The 14,905-nt window shown below is 48.2% G+C and overlaps 1 protein-coding gene across 1 annotated transcript in view; it reads left to right on the forward strand.

Moving 5' to 3' along the window:
- TMEM63B (transmembrane protein 63B) overlaps window positions 1-13,674 on the forward strand; it is a 38,150-nt gene extending 24,476 nt beyond the window's left edge. The window contains exons 7-24 of the mRNA XM_074237060.1: window positions 147-289; window positions 505-556; window positions 1,442-1,550; window positions 2,091-2,161; window positions 2,322-2,402; window positions 2,847-2,970; window positions 3,400-3,533; window positions 3,834-3,971; window positions 4,214-4,367; window positions 6,223-6,329; window positions 6,783-6,869; window positions 7,092-7,157; window positions 8,492-8,654; window positions 9,352-9,457; window positions 11,038-11,205; window positions 11,802-11,917; window positions 12,150-12,221; window positions 12,847-13,674. Of these exons, the coding sequence (XP_074093161.1) occupies window positions 147-289; window positions 505-556; window positions 1,442-1,550; window positions 2,091-2,161; window positions 2,322-2,402; window positions 2,847-2,970; window positions 3,400-3,533; window positions 3,834-3,971; window positions 4,214-4,367; window positions 6,223-6,329; window positions 6,783-6,869; window positions 7,092-7,157; window positions 8,492-8,654; window positions 9,352-9,457; window positions 11,038-11,205; window positions 11,802-11,917; window positions 12,150-12,221; window positions 12,847-13,116 (2,161 nt within the window). The 3' untranslated portion in view covers window positions 13,117-13,674. The remainder of the gene's footprint in view (window positions 1-146; window positions 290-504; window positions 557-1,441; window positions 1,551-2,090; window positions 2,162-2,321; window positions 2,403-2,846; window positions 2,971-3,399; window positions 3,534-3,833; window positions 3,972-4,213; window positions 4,368-6,222; window positions 6,330-6,782; window positions 6,870-7,091; window positions 7,158-8,491; window positions 8,655-9,351; window positions 9,458-11,037; window positions 11,206-11,801; window positions 11,918-12,149; window positions 12,222-12,846) is intronic.
- Window positions 13,675-14,905: the final 1,231 nt, after the last annotated feature.

The following is a 14,905-nucleotide window of genomic DNA, read 5'->3' on the forward strand; positions in this document are numbered from 1 at the left end:
TCTCTTTAAAGAGAAAGGGGAGTTCAAGGGTGGTGTTTGCTAGTCTGGAAAAATATAGGTATGGCCATTGCCCTTACCCCTCCAGTGGTTCTGATTCTGTGTCCTCCATCCCCTGCTTCCCTTCCCTCTCCACTCCTGCTCCTCAGGGATGAGGAGATCTTGGACAAGTGTGGAGCTGATGCAGTGCATTACCTGACGTTCCAGCGGCACATCATTGGGCTGCTTGCAGTCGCAGGTGTTCTCTCCGTGGGCATTGTGCTTCCTGTCAACTTCTCAGGGAACCTGCTTGGTCAGTAGGGGGAAGGTGTGCTTCCTATCAATTTCTCAAGGAATATTCTGAATAGTAGGGGGGGGGTGGAGAAGGGGAAGAGAGTGACTTGAATGAACAGATAAAAAATACTTGTTAAACTTTTACTGTGTGCCGAGCACCGGGCAACAGGAGCTGGGCTGATTCCTGATGCTCACAGCTTCCTCTCCCTCTTCTCTCTCTCCCTTTACCCCAAGAAAACAACCCCTACAGCTTTGGGAGAACCACCATTGCCAACCTAGACTCAAGGTAAGGATGGGGGAACTTTACAGCCCTGGGGTAGGGGTTTGGGGGTAAGGAGGGATCCAAGTAGGGATAAGGAAAGAAATGAGACCATAAGGAGCATGGGCAGAGAAAAGGAGGGCACAGGTGGGAGGAGGATGTGACAGGAAGATGGAAAAAGGGCTACTCAATAAAGAGAAGAGGTTTGAGAACAGGAATGGGTGGAGACTGTGGGGTATGTGTTAGACCAGGGCTGTGGAAGAATCCTGGCCAGGGGAGGCCTCTCTGAAGAGGAAAGGGCATAGACCCAGAGCATGTCCCAGTGGGTGCTTTGGACTCTGCAGTAAAGGGGGCCTGTAAGGCAGAGTCCAAGTGTTTTCCCCAATTTACAGACAGGAATGTGATGCAGGTGAGTAAAAGGTTTTTGTTTGAGCTTGCACAGCTGGAAGTGGTGTAGTCAGGCCTCCAGTCTTTTGGCTCCTCATTCCAGGACTCCTGACTCCACTAGGCTGCCTCTTAGGAGATGTGGAGGAAACAAGCATTTATTTATTAAGTGCCTACTGTAAATAGGCACTAGAGATACAAAAAAAAAGTCAAAATACAGGAAATCACTGTCTAATGGTAGAGGCAAGATGTGAACAAGATAGAGACAGGAAAAATCAGAGATAATCTTAGAAGACAACCATAAAAAGGGACCTGGAAAGACTTCCCGCACAAGGTGGGGATTGAGCTGAAACTTGAGGGAAGCCAGAAGGCTTGAATCAGAAATGTACAGGTCCCAAAGTGAAATATTTAATGCATCCATTGGGTTAGAGATTAGTAGTATGGGAACAGGGTTTGTGATCCCAGCTAGATCCCTTACATCCCCATTTCTTCTGTAGTAACAACCTGCTATCCCCATTTCTTCTGTAGTAACAACCTGCTATGGCTGCACACCTCTTTCGCCTTCCTATACCTCCTACTCACTGTGTATACCATGCGAAGACATACCTCCAAGATGCGTTATAAAGAAGACGACATGGTAAACAGAAATTTAAGAAAACTAAACTATCCTTATATCACCATACTAAACTCCCATTCCCTAGGCCTCAAATCTACATCACCCATTTTTTCATTCTTTAACTCTCCTCTGTTCACCTCTTATTCTACTTGCTCTTTACGCATCTTCCTTTTTGTCTTTCCCTTTCCTGTATTCTTCATCCTCTTTTCCCATGTTCCCCCTTCATCTTTTGAAGCATCCTCCTCTTCTATGTTATTTTTTTCTTACCCCCCTTCCTATGCTCTCTCCTTACCTCCACCTCATACAACAAGTGCCCTTTCCTTGTGTCATTCTTGTGAAATAAGAAACACATGGGCAATGCTATTTCCAATTTAGATCTACTGCCTAATATCTTTTAGTTTTCAGTCTCCTGCAGTACTAATCCCACCACGTGAGCTCTTCTCTGGGCCCTTTTGTGACTTCAGGCCCTGCCCATATTCTTTACCTCCCATTCAGCATGAAGGGGGCAGTCTAAGGACTAGTGTAATGAACCATCTTCCTCCATGTTCTCTTTACCCTCAGGTGAAGCGCACCCTCTTCATTAATGGCATCTCCAAGTATGCAGAATCAGAAAACATCAAGAAGCACTTTGAGTGAGTCAACCCTACTGTCCTTTCTGCACCTACTGGGGCCTCACCTGCCCTTCCTACCTCTGAGTGTGGCTGCATGGCAAGGAGGGGGCAGAGAGACATGTTGGGTATATTGGTGGAGGGCGATGTCCCTCACAGAAAGTGATACAGGACTGTGTTTTAGGGAGGCGTATCCCAACTGCACCGTGTTGGAAGCCCGGCCTTGCTACAATGTCGCCAAACTGATGTCCCTGGAAGACCAAAGGTAAGGGGTTCTCTGAGGGATGCCATAGGAAAAGGGGTGCCCCCATTTACCTGTCCATTCTGAGGGCAGAACCTCTTAGGAGAACACAAACTGCAGGGGTTGCTTGAAGAACTCAGGCTAGACTTCAGGAAGGACTTTGGGAGTTGAAATGTAGAGAGTCAAAGGATACACTAAGATTGTGATTATCTTCTTTCTTGGAGGGCTCTAAAAAAGAATATATATGTTCTCCTCTCCATCTATCTGTATAATCTGGCCCAGAGGCAGGTAAATAGAGAGAGGAAGACTTCACAAGTGCTCCAGTGACCTTCAGAGCCAACTGAGCTTCCCCATATATAAGACTGGACAGAGACCCCCAGGAATAGGAAGTAATAGAGCACAAAGTCAGGATGCTGCCCTCAGCCTGCCACAGTACTAATGAATGATCTTATCCCCTGGATCCCATAGGAAGGAAGCAGAACGAGGGAGGATATACTTCAGCAACCTGCGGGCCAGAGAGAATGTCCCAACTATGATCAACCCTAAACCTTGTGGGCACCTCTGCTGCTGTGCTGTTCGAGGCTGTGAAGAGGTAGGGAGGGGCAGGGGTGGAAAAGAAGGAAGTTGGGCAGCAAGGCTTGACATCTCTGAATCTCAGTTCCATTATCTGTAAAGTAGAAGTAATGATACTTGCAGAAAGGGACCTCTTTGCCCAAGGTTGTTCATCTCTTCCCCCACTCTGTACCAAAAACACATATCTTTCTCTGGTTTGTCTGCCTACCTTATCTTTTTTTTTTGTTTGGTTTTTTAGTTTTTGCAAGGCAATGTGGTTAAGTGGCTTGCCCACAGCTAGGTAATTATTAAGTGTTTGAGGCCGGATTTGAACTCGGATACTCCTGACTCCAAGGCCAGTGCTCTATCCACTGCTCCACCTAGTCGCCCCCTACCTTATATCTTTTTTCCCCAGAACTCTGTGCCTCTTTTTTCCATAACCTCCTTACCCCTCTTCCCCCTCCCACAGGTGGAAGCTATCCAGTACTACACACAGTTGGAGCAGAAATTGAAAGAAGAATATAAGCAGGAACAGGAGAAAGTGAATCAGAAGCCCCTGGGCATGGCCTTTGTGACCTTCCACAATGAGAGCATTGCAGCCCTGTAAGCTCAAGGGGACAGCCTGCCCCCAAACTTCCCTATAATCCACCACCTGTCCCTCACTGAGTCACTTTGCCAGAACTTCTGGCTCCCAGGTGCCTCTTCTAAAGATACTATTCCAATCTATTCATTCTGAGGCCCTCTCTCCCAGTATTCCTCCAACTCTCTCATCTCCTCCAACAGCAGCATCTTCTCCCCAAACTGTGGTGCCTTCTTTTTTCTGAGTGACCAAGGCCTCCTACTCCAATGTCATCTCCCCCTACTTCTAAATCATATTTTCTATTTACCTTTACTCCTCCACAGCATCCTAAAGGATTTTAATGCATGTAATTGGCAAGGCTGTACATGTCAGGGGGAACCCCGAAGCTCATCCTGCAGTGATTCACTGAACATCACCAACTGGACAGTCTCTTTTGCCCCTGACCCTCAGAACATCTACTGGTAAGAGGAGAGGACTGAGTCCATGTATGTGGATTGCTAGAGAGGTAGGATCAGAGGCAGCTAAGAGGGTGCTGAGAAGAGGATATCTGGAGTCTGCCAAGTCAGACCCCCTACAATTGAAAGTGGGACAAAAGAGCAAGAAAACTGAGAGGACAGACTGCAGAGGGGGGAGAGAGTGGTCCTTAAAAAAGTGAACCAGGAGATAATGTTCTTCCCCTCCATATCCACACATGAATATGCAGGGAGAATCTCTCCATCCGTGGCTTCACCTGGTGGCTTCGATGCCTGATTATTAACGTGGTGCTCTTCATCCTCCTGTTCTTCCTCACCACTCCTGCCATCATCATCACCACGATGGACAAGTTCAACGTCACAAAGCCTGTGGAATTCCTCAATGTGAGGTTCCCTTCCCCCTAATGTTACGTCTTTCCTTTCCAGTTCTCAGCACACATTGAAGCTAGTTAGTACACAACACTAGCTCCTCTTTGCTGCTTCTACTCCCGTCCTCAGACAGTATCTGGGCCTGGATTCTTCACCTTTAAAATGAGAGCATTGCATTAAATGATCTATAAGATATTTTCCATTTCTAAACCCTATAATCTTGTTTAGCTAGATCATAAAATGTCGTTCCAAGTTAATCAAGTGTGTGAACTTTTCTGAAAGTTCAAAAATTTACACATACTTTCAAGATCAGGCATTTATTAGGGCAACCAGAGCCAGAGTCATTTGGGGTCTACAAATCCTAAGATGTCCGACTTGAGCAGAGATCCAGAAGTAAAGGAAGGAGGGAGAGAGGAAAGGAAAAGAAAAGTTGTGTAGCCCAACTTGTCAGTCATGAGACTGCTCATACATCTCATGGGGTTTGTTGGACTTGCATTCTCAAAGACCATGACATCAGGGAGATGATGCCATGATTTGTAAATAAATTGAATTAAGGGGGGGGAGAGGAGGGGCTGGGGGAACTATGGAAAATCACCAGCCTCACTTTGTCCTCTAGAGCCCTAGGATTTATTGGCTAGATATGGATCAGGATGACTGGAGATGACCCTTGATCCAGGTCTTCCCTTCAAGAAGATTATGCAAATCTTTGCTTCATTTCTTTTTATTATCTGCCTAAGATACCCTGAGAGTCTTGCCCTCCCAATTTAAATTTTTTGGAGAGGACTAAGGAAAAATGGTCATTCTTGTTCACATCTCTCTTACCCAACTTTGACTGGATGGATATTGTCTCCATGTAAACTGAGACCTGGGGAAGCCCTTAGCTCAAAAAGACCATAGTTTCCCATTTCATCTACAACCATCTTCAGTCACCCTAATTCATATCTACCCACCAGACACAGATGGCTCTGGAAGGGAAAGGGAGGTTGGTGACTTAGCATATCACTCCCACCCTTCCAATTGTCACCATGTCATGGTCTTCTTCAAGAAGGACAAATAATAAGTTCTAAACTGTTTCTTCCCCCCCCCCCCCCACTACACCAAAACATCTTAGCCCTACTACCTTGTGATTATTTCAATATTTCTATAATCCCCATACAATGAAAAACTCCCAATTAAAGTTTATTCTTTTTGCTATCTACACCCTCTATCCAGTGCCTTTTTTTTTTTTGCAAGGCAATGGGGTTAAGTGTCTTGCCCAAGGCCACACACACACAGCTAGGTAATTAAGTGTCTGAGGCTAGATGTGAACTCAGGTATTCCTGACTCCAGAGCCAGTGCTCTATCCACTGTGCCACCTAGCCACCCCAGTGGCTTTCTTTATATGCCTCCCACCTATCTTGATGGATATTCTCCTGGGAGCTAACTACATATACAGATATGCATGTTTGTATAATGGACTGGGGAATTGACTGGCCCAGATTTTAATCCTAACTCTGCCATTAAGTAGCTGTGTGACTTGGAGCAAGTCACTTAAGAACACAATCTGGATGAAGTGGCCTCAAACATTCTTTTCCATCAGTATTCCATAGAATATAGTTTACACTAGCACAAGATCTTCTAGGATCTTTCATTAGAATTTCAAAAGCTAGGTGGCACAGTGGATAAAAGCACCGGCCATGGAGTCAGGTCTGTGTGGTCTTGGGCAAGCCACTTAACCCCATTTGCCTTGCAAAAACCTAAAAAAAATAAATAAATTTCTAAATCTTCCTACCCAGACTAACCTTTGATTGACAGAAGACAGACCGTGGAGCAGGCCAGGATGAGACCCAAGCCTCACAGTGGCCTCCCTCTTCCTTTTGCCTTCTCACAGAACCCTATCATCACCCAGTTCTTTCCCACTTTGCTGCTCTGGTGCTTCTCAGCCCTGCTGCCCACCATCGTGTACTACTCTACCTTTCTCGAGAGTCACTGGACACGGTGAGCCCTGCCTCTTTCTCCATATGCTCCCCAGGAGATAAGGCTGTGGGACTTGGGAGCATCCCTCCTGGATCAGAGCCCAGAGGTCTCACTTCTCTGGGATAACTTAAGCAAATTGTTTCCCCCCTTTCACTTTATTCACTTTTCTGCCCATGAGTGAGCTTGCCCAAGATAAAAAACAAAAAAATAGTCTATGTCTTCCAGAAGATTAGTGGTAGCAGATGGAGTTGAGTAGATAGATAAATTAAAAGTGCTTTGAGGAAAGAGTAACTAGGGCATCAGAAGCATCTTCAAGAAGTTGGGAACTGAGGAGAGGATTTCTAGATCCCTCCTAGCTCTCAGTCTCCAGACCTTTGAAGAGAAGAGAAGCAGAGGGGAGCGGGGGACAGGGTCATGCTGTCCTGCACTGGTAATTATGGTGTCCAGGGTAATGACTCTTCTGTCCTACCTTAGCTCTGGAGAAAACAGAACCACCATGCACAAATGCTATACCTTCCTGATCTTCATGGTACTGCTGCTGCCTTCTCTGGGCCTGACCAGGTAGGACACTGGGCACAGTGGGGGTGGGGGGGAGATCCCTTTCCCCAGTTGCCCCTTCGTACTTCTTCATGATGAGGAGGCAAATGGAGACCAGGCACATGCTCCCCAAAGGGGAAAGAGTGAATACAGGGGGGCTGATCCCTGGGAGTTGGTGAAAGAAAGGGAATAGGGAGGAACTCTGAGGTGCTCTCATCACTATCCTCCCCCTCGTCCTCCCTACAGCTTGGATTTCTTTTTCCGCTGGCTCTTCGACAAGAAGTTCTTGGCTGAAGGGGCTATTCGGTTTGAGTGAGTGACTTGGGGGGCACACAGAAGTGAGGGGGGTACATCTAGTTGACAAGGAAGGTGGAGGGAACAGTGGGACAATCACAGCCTCCCATGGGGACAGAGAGTGGTATCAATAAGGGCAGGCTCTGCTACTCATTGGGGGTGTCTAGGGACATACTTTTCGGGAGTCTTTATGGACATCTATGTCTACCGCAGGATGGTAAGGGAGACTGCTGGAAAAGGGGGATAAATGGGTGGCTGCAGGCAGTGGAATGCTGAGATTGCCCCAAACAGGTATACATTCTGAGGATGTCCCTGGTCACAAGCTCTGGAGTGGCTAAGAACATATATTCTAGTGATCTCTGTGGATAGGTTATCTTGGGATCAAGGAAGGAGCCACAAGAGCCACATTGAAGTGTCTCTCTATAGGAACACATACTCTAAAAGGCCCCTCCACCCTCTTCGATCTTCTTGCTGGGCAGGAGATAATCTGGGCTAGTTAGTCTGGGAGCTCAAGTTCTGGGAGGGTCTGTGGGAGCACGTCCCCCAGGTTGCTGAGGCAAGATAGGGATAGAAGAAAGGTAAAAAGGTGGGAAAGTACAGGAGGATCAAACTCCAGCACATTCAGATGGTTTCTGTGGGTAGGACATCAGGAATATGTCTGGTGGTCTCTCAGATCACACTCTTTAGATTATCTGGGGACCTCCACTGCAGTGATTTCATCCTGAGAGGCCAGCACCCCACTGAGCTGGGAATTTCCTCCCTGAACTCTCTGTGCTGTGGACCATACAGGGACTCTGAGGCCCAGCATGGTGTGTTCTCAGTGGGCAAGATGTTTATTAGATCATGCTCAGTGGAGCCTATTCTGGCATGTCTGTAGAGTTCATTGCAGGGAGGACTCTTGTATAATTTGTCCATGGGAATACACTGTCTCTCTATGGGTTCATACTTTCTGCTATGTCTAGAAGTTCACTAATGAGTTTTATAGTGGGGTAAATGGTGTTATGCATTAGGACATGGGGGGCGGGGATCTCTTTGCTGGAGATGTAGTTTAATGGTGTCTCTGCTCTGGGGTTTGGGGGGGCACCAATCTGGTGGTTTCTATTGGTAGAATGTTTCCATTGGTTACGTTCATGCGGAGCCAGAGGAGCAAACAATCAGATCCCACAGTTGTACTACTCACTGTCTCCTTGGGGTATACAGGACCCCCATGGCATAGAGTACACAGGGAACAGGGTGGTGCCCTGAGGTGATGACTGGTAGAGAAAGGGCCAGCAAGTGTGTGGATTGGGGGCTGAGCCTCATAGTGCCCTTCACCATCGGGCATGGTAGTGGAGCACCAATGGTGCCCACAGGTGTGTGTTCCTGCCGGACAACGGCGCCTTCTTTGTCAACTACGTCATTGCCTCGGCTTTCATCGGCAATGCCATGGACCTGCTGCGAATCCCAGGGCTGCTCTTATACATGATCCGCCTCTTCCTCGCTCACTCCGCCGCTGAAAGGCGCAACGTCAAGCGGGTATGGTGAGGGCTTCCCCGTACAGACTTCAGGCACTGGTCCTGGGCACCTTGTGGGAGAGCAGAACAGTGGGAAGAGATGTTGAGGGGAGAGGAGGGGCTTCTGGGAGGGCACTGGGAAGGACAGAAACAGCTGAGGTTGGGAGTGGGAGAAGGGAATAGGACTGGCAGTCATCTGCTTCCCCCCCCACAAGGGGATACTCCATCCTTTTTCTAAGGAGACGAACCTAGGTAGCCTGTCTTTCCTTCTGCTTTCATCCTCTGACTGCTTCACACAACACCCCCCCACCCCCCACCACTCACACAAGTACCCAGCTCCTCTGGCCCTTCAGCCCCTCTTCCCTGTTTACTACTCTCCCTGTCTTCCCATCTCCCACCCCTCAATATCCTCTCTCACCTCCTTCATGCATTCTCCTAGAGTTTCTTTTTCCTTTTCATTCATATCCCTTCAATCTCCATGGCTTCCTCACTCATCATTCCTTCCCCCCGACCCCTACATACTTACTTCCTTCATAATCCTCCCTCTTTCCCTGCTCCATTCATCTTTCCTCACCCTATTCCATCACCTTCCCTGCTTTCCTTCTACCACCTGCCTCTCCTCAGCTCTCCATCCCTGTCCTGTTTCCCCCCCGCCTCTTGGGTCCCCCAAAAATCTCTGAGCCACCCACTCCCCACCCCCTGCCCCATCTCCCCCCCAGCACCAGGCCTACGAGTTCCAGTTTGGCGCGGCCTATGCCTGGATGATGTGCGTCTTCACGGTGGTCATGACCTACAGCATCACCTGCCCCATCATCGTACCCTTCGGTAGGCAGCGCCGCGCCGGGACTTGGGCCCTGCTGAGGGGGACTTCCTTAGCCAGGTCCACTCCCCAACCTGGGAAGCATTATGCTGGGCTATGAGGGCTAGGTCAGGCCTGGCCCCGAGTGGACAGAGCCCTGGGCTGGAAGGACAGAGCCCCTGGATCCTCCCACCCGGTCTCTGCCTCAGTCTGGGACCTTGCCTGTGGAGGGAGGGGAGAGAACAGCCCAACCCCAGGCTCCAGACCAAAAAGGAAGGGAGGAGGGAGGACAGCCTGAAAGACTTAGAGGCAGACTCTGAGCCACTCACACATCCAAGGACATGGGCACTTCCACAGAAACATGTGAACATACACTGATGCCCGAGTGTGTCCACACACGCACACCTAAGCACATTAAGAACCCTCAGGACCCGGAGAGGAACCTTGGGGTTAGTGGGAAGGTGAGCCACAGTGTTGTAGCTGAAGCATCCAGGGGCTGTCCCTGAGACACCAGGGCTATGGGCTAGCCAGCAGCAAGGATGGACAGGGAGGCAGCCACCTCAGAGACGACCTTCAGGGAAATCGTTAATGCTGCTTTCATCATCCTTTGAATAGATATGTAGACCTTTATTGGCAAAACACTCCTCGAGGTATGAAGATAATTCTTGTGATGAGTCCCGTAGGATCACAAAGTGTGTGGGGATTTCCACACTTCCACACTTCATCCAGCTTGCACAGACTTCCCTGCTCCGAACTGCCAGACTTCAGTGGCTAGAGTTGGCCCATAATTGGATCCCCCCTACCTGCGGGTCTCCACCCTTAGCTTCCTTGAGCTATTATTCAGATACCTTAACAATGCTGATTGCAACTTAGTTCCTTTCCCAGGGGCCTGTGGACAAAGCCAGCTGCAAAATGATTTCTCTTGGTTGGCCTAACCTTTTAGCCTACTCCAGCCACACTTCTCTTTTAACATACCCCAATCCCCTTTCTGGAGGCTCCGTTCTCTCTCTAGGCATTGTCCTCAAAATTTATCATTCTTCTCCTTTCTTATCCCTTCTCTTAGTACTCCTAACCCCTCAAGGAACTTGGTTGAGCTTAGCCAAGAAATGATCATATAAGTTAATTCATACTACTGATCCAGTTATGGTGTTGGCTGACTACTCAGGAACCATTTGCATTCTAAGTCTCCAAATTTTTGATTCTTAACCATTTTTGGTAATCTTAACCCCTTTGGTAATCTAATGAAACCCACAAACCCATTTTCACAGTCATACTTTTTAAGTACAAAAATTTTAAATGTACGGTCATAGAGGAAACTAATTTTGTTGGTTTTCTAAATATTTCAGCAATAGCAACAAAAAGTTTACAGACTTGAGGCTAAGGCCCATGCTCTAAAGCAGTGGACCAAATGATAGAATTTCAGAGGTCAGAGGGAGGCAGAAAGGAAGTAATTTCAAATACCCATTAATCATTACCGTTTATGCTATACCCCTAATGGGTTAGCAATAGGTTGCTACTAACAGGTGGTGGTTCATAATGGAAGAGGGAGGGAGGGAGGGTTGTTTAAAGGTCAGAGGTCAGGGCACTGGTCTAACTATCCCCCCAGGGCTCATGTATATGCTGCTGAAGCACCTGGTGGACAGATACAACCTATACTATGCATACCTGCCGGCCAAGCTGGACAAGAAGATTCATGCTGGGGCTGTGACCCAGGTGGTAGCGGCACCCATCCTCTGTCTCTTCTGGCTCCTCTTCTTCTCTATCTTGCGTGCTGGTGAGGGAGACCTGGGGAGAGATGGGGTGACTCAGTGGGGGACAACTCAGTTAAGAGATTGGGGGGGATAGGTTTTCAGACATTGAAGTTAGGAAGCTAAGTAAAACCCATGGACCTTTCAGAGGAGGGGTGGCTAGGTGGCACAATGGATAAAACACTGGCCCTGGAGTCAAGAGTACCTGAGTTCAAATTCGACCTCAGACACTTAGTAATTACCTAGCTGTGTGGCCTTGAGCAAGCCACTTAACCCCATTGTCTTGTAAAAACTAAAAAAGAAAAAAGGTAGAGGAAAAAGCCTGGGGCCCTGTGGGAAAGTGGGGGGAAAAAAGCTCAATTTATCCAGTTTTTCCTGATCTACAACGGAGTGGGGGGGGGGGGGTTAAACAGTGTGAAAGTAGGATGGGAAGGGATTGAGAAGGTGGGGAAAACACTAGGAAGAGATTAAGGAATACTGGAAAGAAAAAATTGAGAAATATGAGGAAAGAAGAAAGAGCCTTGAGAGAGAGGACACACATCCCTGGAGGAACTTTACACATAAGTTGGGGGAGCCCCATTCCTCTTCACCCCAACCCAGTTCATTTCTCCAAATCCCACAGGGTTCTTGGCCCCCACTTCCATGTTTACGTTTGTGGTCCTGATCATCACCATTGTCATCTCTCTCTGTCACCTCTGCTTTGGATACTTCAAATATTTCAGTGCCCACAACTATAAGGTAAGATGGGAGAGGAAATCAGAGTAAATTCATCTTACCGACTACAGGTTAAGCTACTAAAGAATTTCGGGGTGGCTGGTGAAGCCAGGTGGTAATGAAAATGCTCTTTGGCTAAGTTGGACTAAGCAACTACAACTCAAGGAGAAAGGGGTGGGGATTTGGGGGACCATGAAGTCCTGGTGGTCAGTAGTTCTCCACATTGTTGGCAATTGAAGCTTTACCCTTCCCCCAGATTGATCACACCGAAACAGGGGATGTCACTGACTCCAGAATCAATGGCAGTCGTGCCACCGTCAAATCTGCAGTGAGTATCCTGCTTCCCACCCCCCATCAGGCTCTGCCCTGCTCCCCCCTCCCCCCCTCACACACACTGCCCAGCATTCCAGGAGGAAGTCAGTGTAATAGGAAATTGATGGCATTTTTCCATATTCCTCCCTCCAAAAGTCAAGGGAGGAAAGATGCTGTCACCCTGTCTCTCAGGAAGGACCACAAAGTTTTTGAGGGAAACACTTTGGGAACCTTAAAAAGATGTACAAATGACAGGAGTTATCAAAGGTATTGTAGTGTACTGACTAGAGCATGAGCTCTTTGAGGGCCAGGCGTGGCTTTGCTGCTGCTGTTTCTTGGTGTCCCCATCACTTAACCGAGCTTGTGGAACGTGTTTATTAACACTTGTTGTTTGATTTGAGTCAGATGCTGACTCTGCTGCTCAGTTCCAGGGTGCCTGACCATGGCAAGTGTCTCCTCCCTCCAGGCTTCTCTGTTCTTCATCTTTAGTCGCTGGATTCTGAAGTCACTCCAGAAGTCCGGTCGTTCCCCCCCCCCCCCCCCCCCAGATAATGGCATAGCCCGCCAGACTCCACCCAGTCTTGGCTCCCAGTCCTGCATGCCTCCCATCACCTTATCTCCCTCTTGTCCTTCCCCCACAGAAGTACATCGCTCAGGTGCTGCAGGACTCAGAAGAGGACAGGGATTCTGGGGACTCTGGTGGTTCTGGCGTGTCTGGGGGCTCCAGGACATCCGAAGTCTCTGGGGTGTCTGGGATATCTGGGGCGTCTGTGAATTCCAGATGTATGAAGGAGGAGCCTCCATTATCCTTGGAGCATGATGAGGAGGTTCTGATAACCCAGGAGGAGCTCTCAGACACAGACTTCCAATCCTATGTGGAGAGCCTTATAGAGAATGAAATCCACCAGTAAGGGGTTGGGGGAGGCCCTGGTGGCCCAACCCCTGCTCCTAACCCTTCCTCCCCAACCCCACCTCCCACAGACACTAAAAACGCTAATAATTTATTAGATTTAAAGCCTCTTCCTTCCCCCACTCTGCTTTAATTAAGGTATTTCAACCTTGGGAATATTGCCCACTGCCTCCCTCCTTGGAGGCCAGCCTCTCCCCCTGAGAGCCCTCCTTCCCCTGCCCAATGAGGAGAATTGCCCCGAGCTGGCCCCGGGGCAGAGTGAAGGGGGCAGGAAAAGGGGAGCTTCCCCCAAACCAGGGGCCCTTCCCTCCCCCCCACTGAGAGCAGTGGCCAGAATGGGGTTAATATGAGCCATGAGGGGTCACTGACTGGAAATTTGGAAGGGGGGGGTCAGGGTGGAAAAATGGGACCTACAACCCTTCAGTTCCCAAACCCCCCACCAGGCCCTTATGCTTTGGGGACTCTTCTATCCTTACCTACCCCATTTGGGGTTGCATGAGAGGAGAGGGGGCCCAGGTGGGAAGTGGAGCCTATCTGTCTCCCAGGTAGAGGGGAAGGAATTGGGGAGGGGGTTGGGGGGAGGGGCACAGCTGACACTGGAAAATGGGATTTTGCACTTTTTTTTCTCCATTAAAATAAAAATGAAAAGGAAACAGGTCAGACAGTGTGTCTGGTCTATGAAGATGCCTCCCAAGTCCATCCATACAACTCTCAGTACTCTCCCCTTCTTGCCCACTCTACTCTCTTTTTTCCCCATTTGCCTGCCTAGGGCTTCTGTATAAAAAGTGCTTCAGAAGGTCTTGTAGGGCTGTAATGTGGGCATTTCTGCCATCTTTTCTGGGTCATCTCAGGGTATTCACCAGAAGTATTGCTCTTATTTTATGATGGCTACATCTTTTCCAGTCATGTACATTCTTGAAATCTTTCACATCATTTCTCATGAATAAGACATCATTAGTAATAGACTACAACCAACTTAAGCCACCATGATTGGGTGCCACATAACCACTGGGAGAATACTAGAGTGTAAAAAGATGGGCCAGATTACTGCATATGTGCCCATAGGGTAGCAGGTGTCCAAGATGAAATCAACTCATAAACTGAACTGTATTCATTCATAAACTGTATTCATCCTGAGTGAGAATTTTCACACCAGATTCCCAAGCTCCTTGCAGATGTCAATATGCTTTCCATGGGTGTGTGTTACTTTTATGGTCTTTGAATTGCCATCGTGGCAAGAAAGTGGCCCAGTGTTGTGGGAGCCTGGGCCAGCAGGGTTACAGGCGCTGAGAAAGACTGCTAAATTACAAAGGCATGGGGCAGCTAGGTGGTGTAGTCGATAAAGCACCAGCCCTGGAGTCAGGAGTGCCTGGGTTCAAATCTGGTCCTATAAATGAATGAATGAATAACAAAGGCTTCAAGGATGGCCTTGGAGTCTGAGGAGATCCATCATTAAAAGGGCTAGCCAGAAATTTTTTTCTTATGTTGACCCATCAAAGGCATGTGTCCTGAATTAAAGTGCTTAGCACAGTATCTGAGTAAGCACTATAATTTCTTAAAAGTCATTTAGTAAGAGAAGGAAGTAGACACTGGCAGAGTTTGAGGAAAACATACTTCCCCTAGGTCCAGCTCTCCACAGAACATCTCTGACCATTGATTAATGAGGCTTAGTTTAGGAAGGGATGTGGGTGTGGGCAAAGAGAGTAGGCAAAAGCATCCACTCACTTTACCAGGCTTACTTGAGAAGAGATCTAGTAGATCTAGTTTTGAAGTCAGGAAGACCCAAATTC

The sequence above is a fragment of the Macrotis lagotis genome, chromosome 5 (genome assembly GCF_037893015.1).
Source record: "Macrotis lagotis isolate mMagLag1 chromosome 5, bilby.v1.9.chrom.fasta, whole genome shotgun sequence".
NCBI classification, from domain to species: domain Eukaryota; kingdom Metazoa; phylum Chordata; class Mammalia; order Peramelemorphia; family Peramelidae; genus Macrotis; species Macrotis lagotis.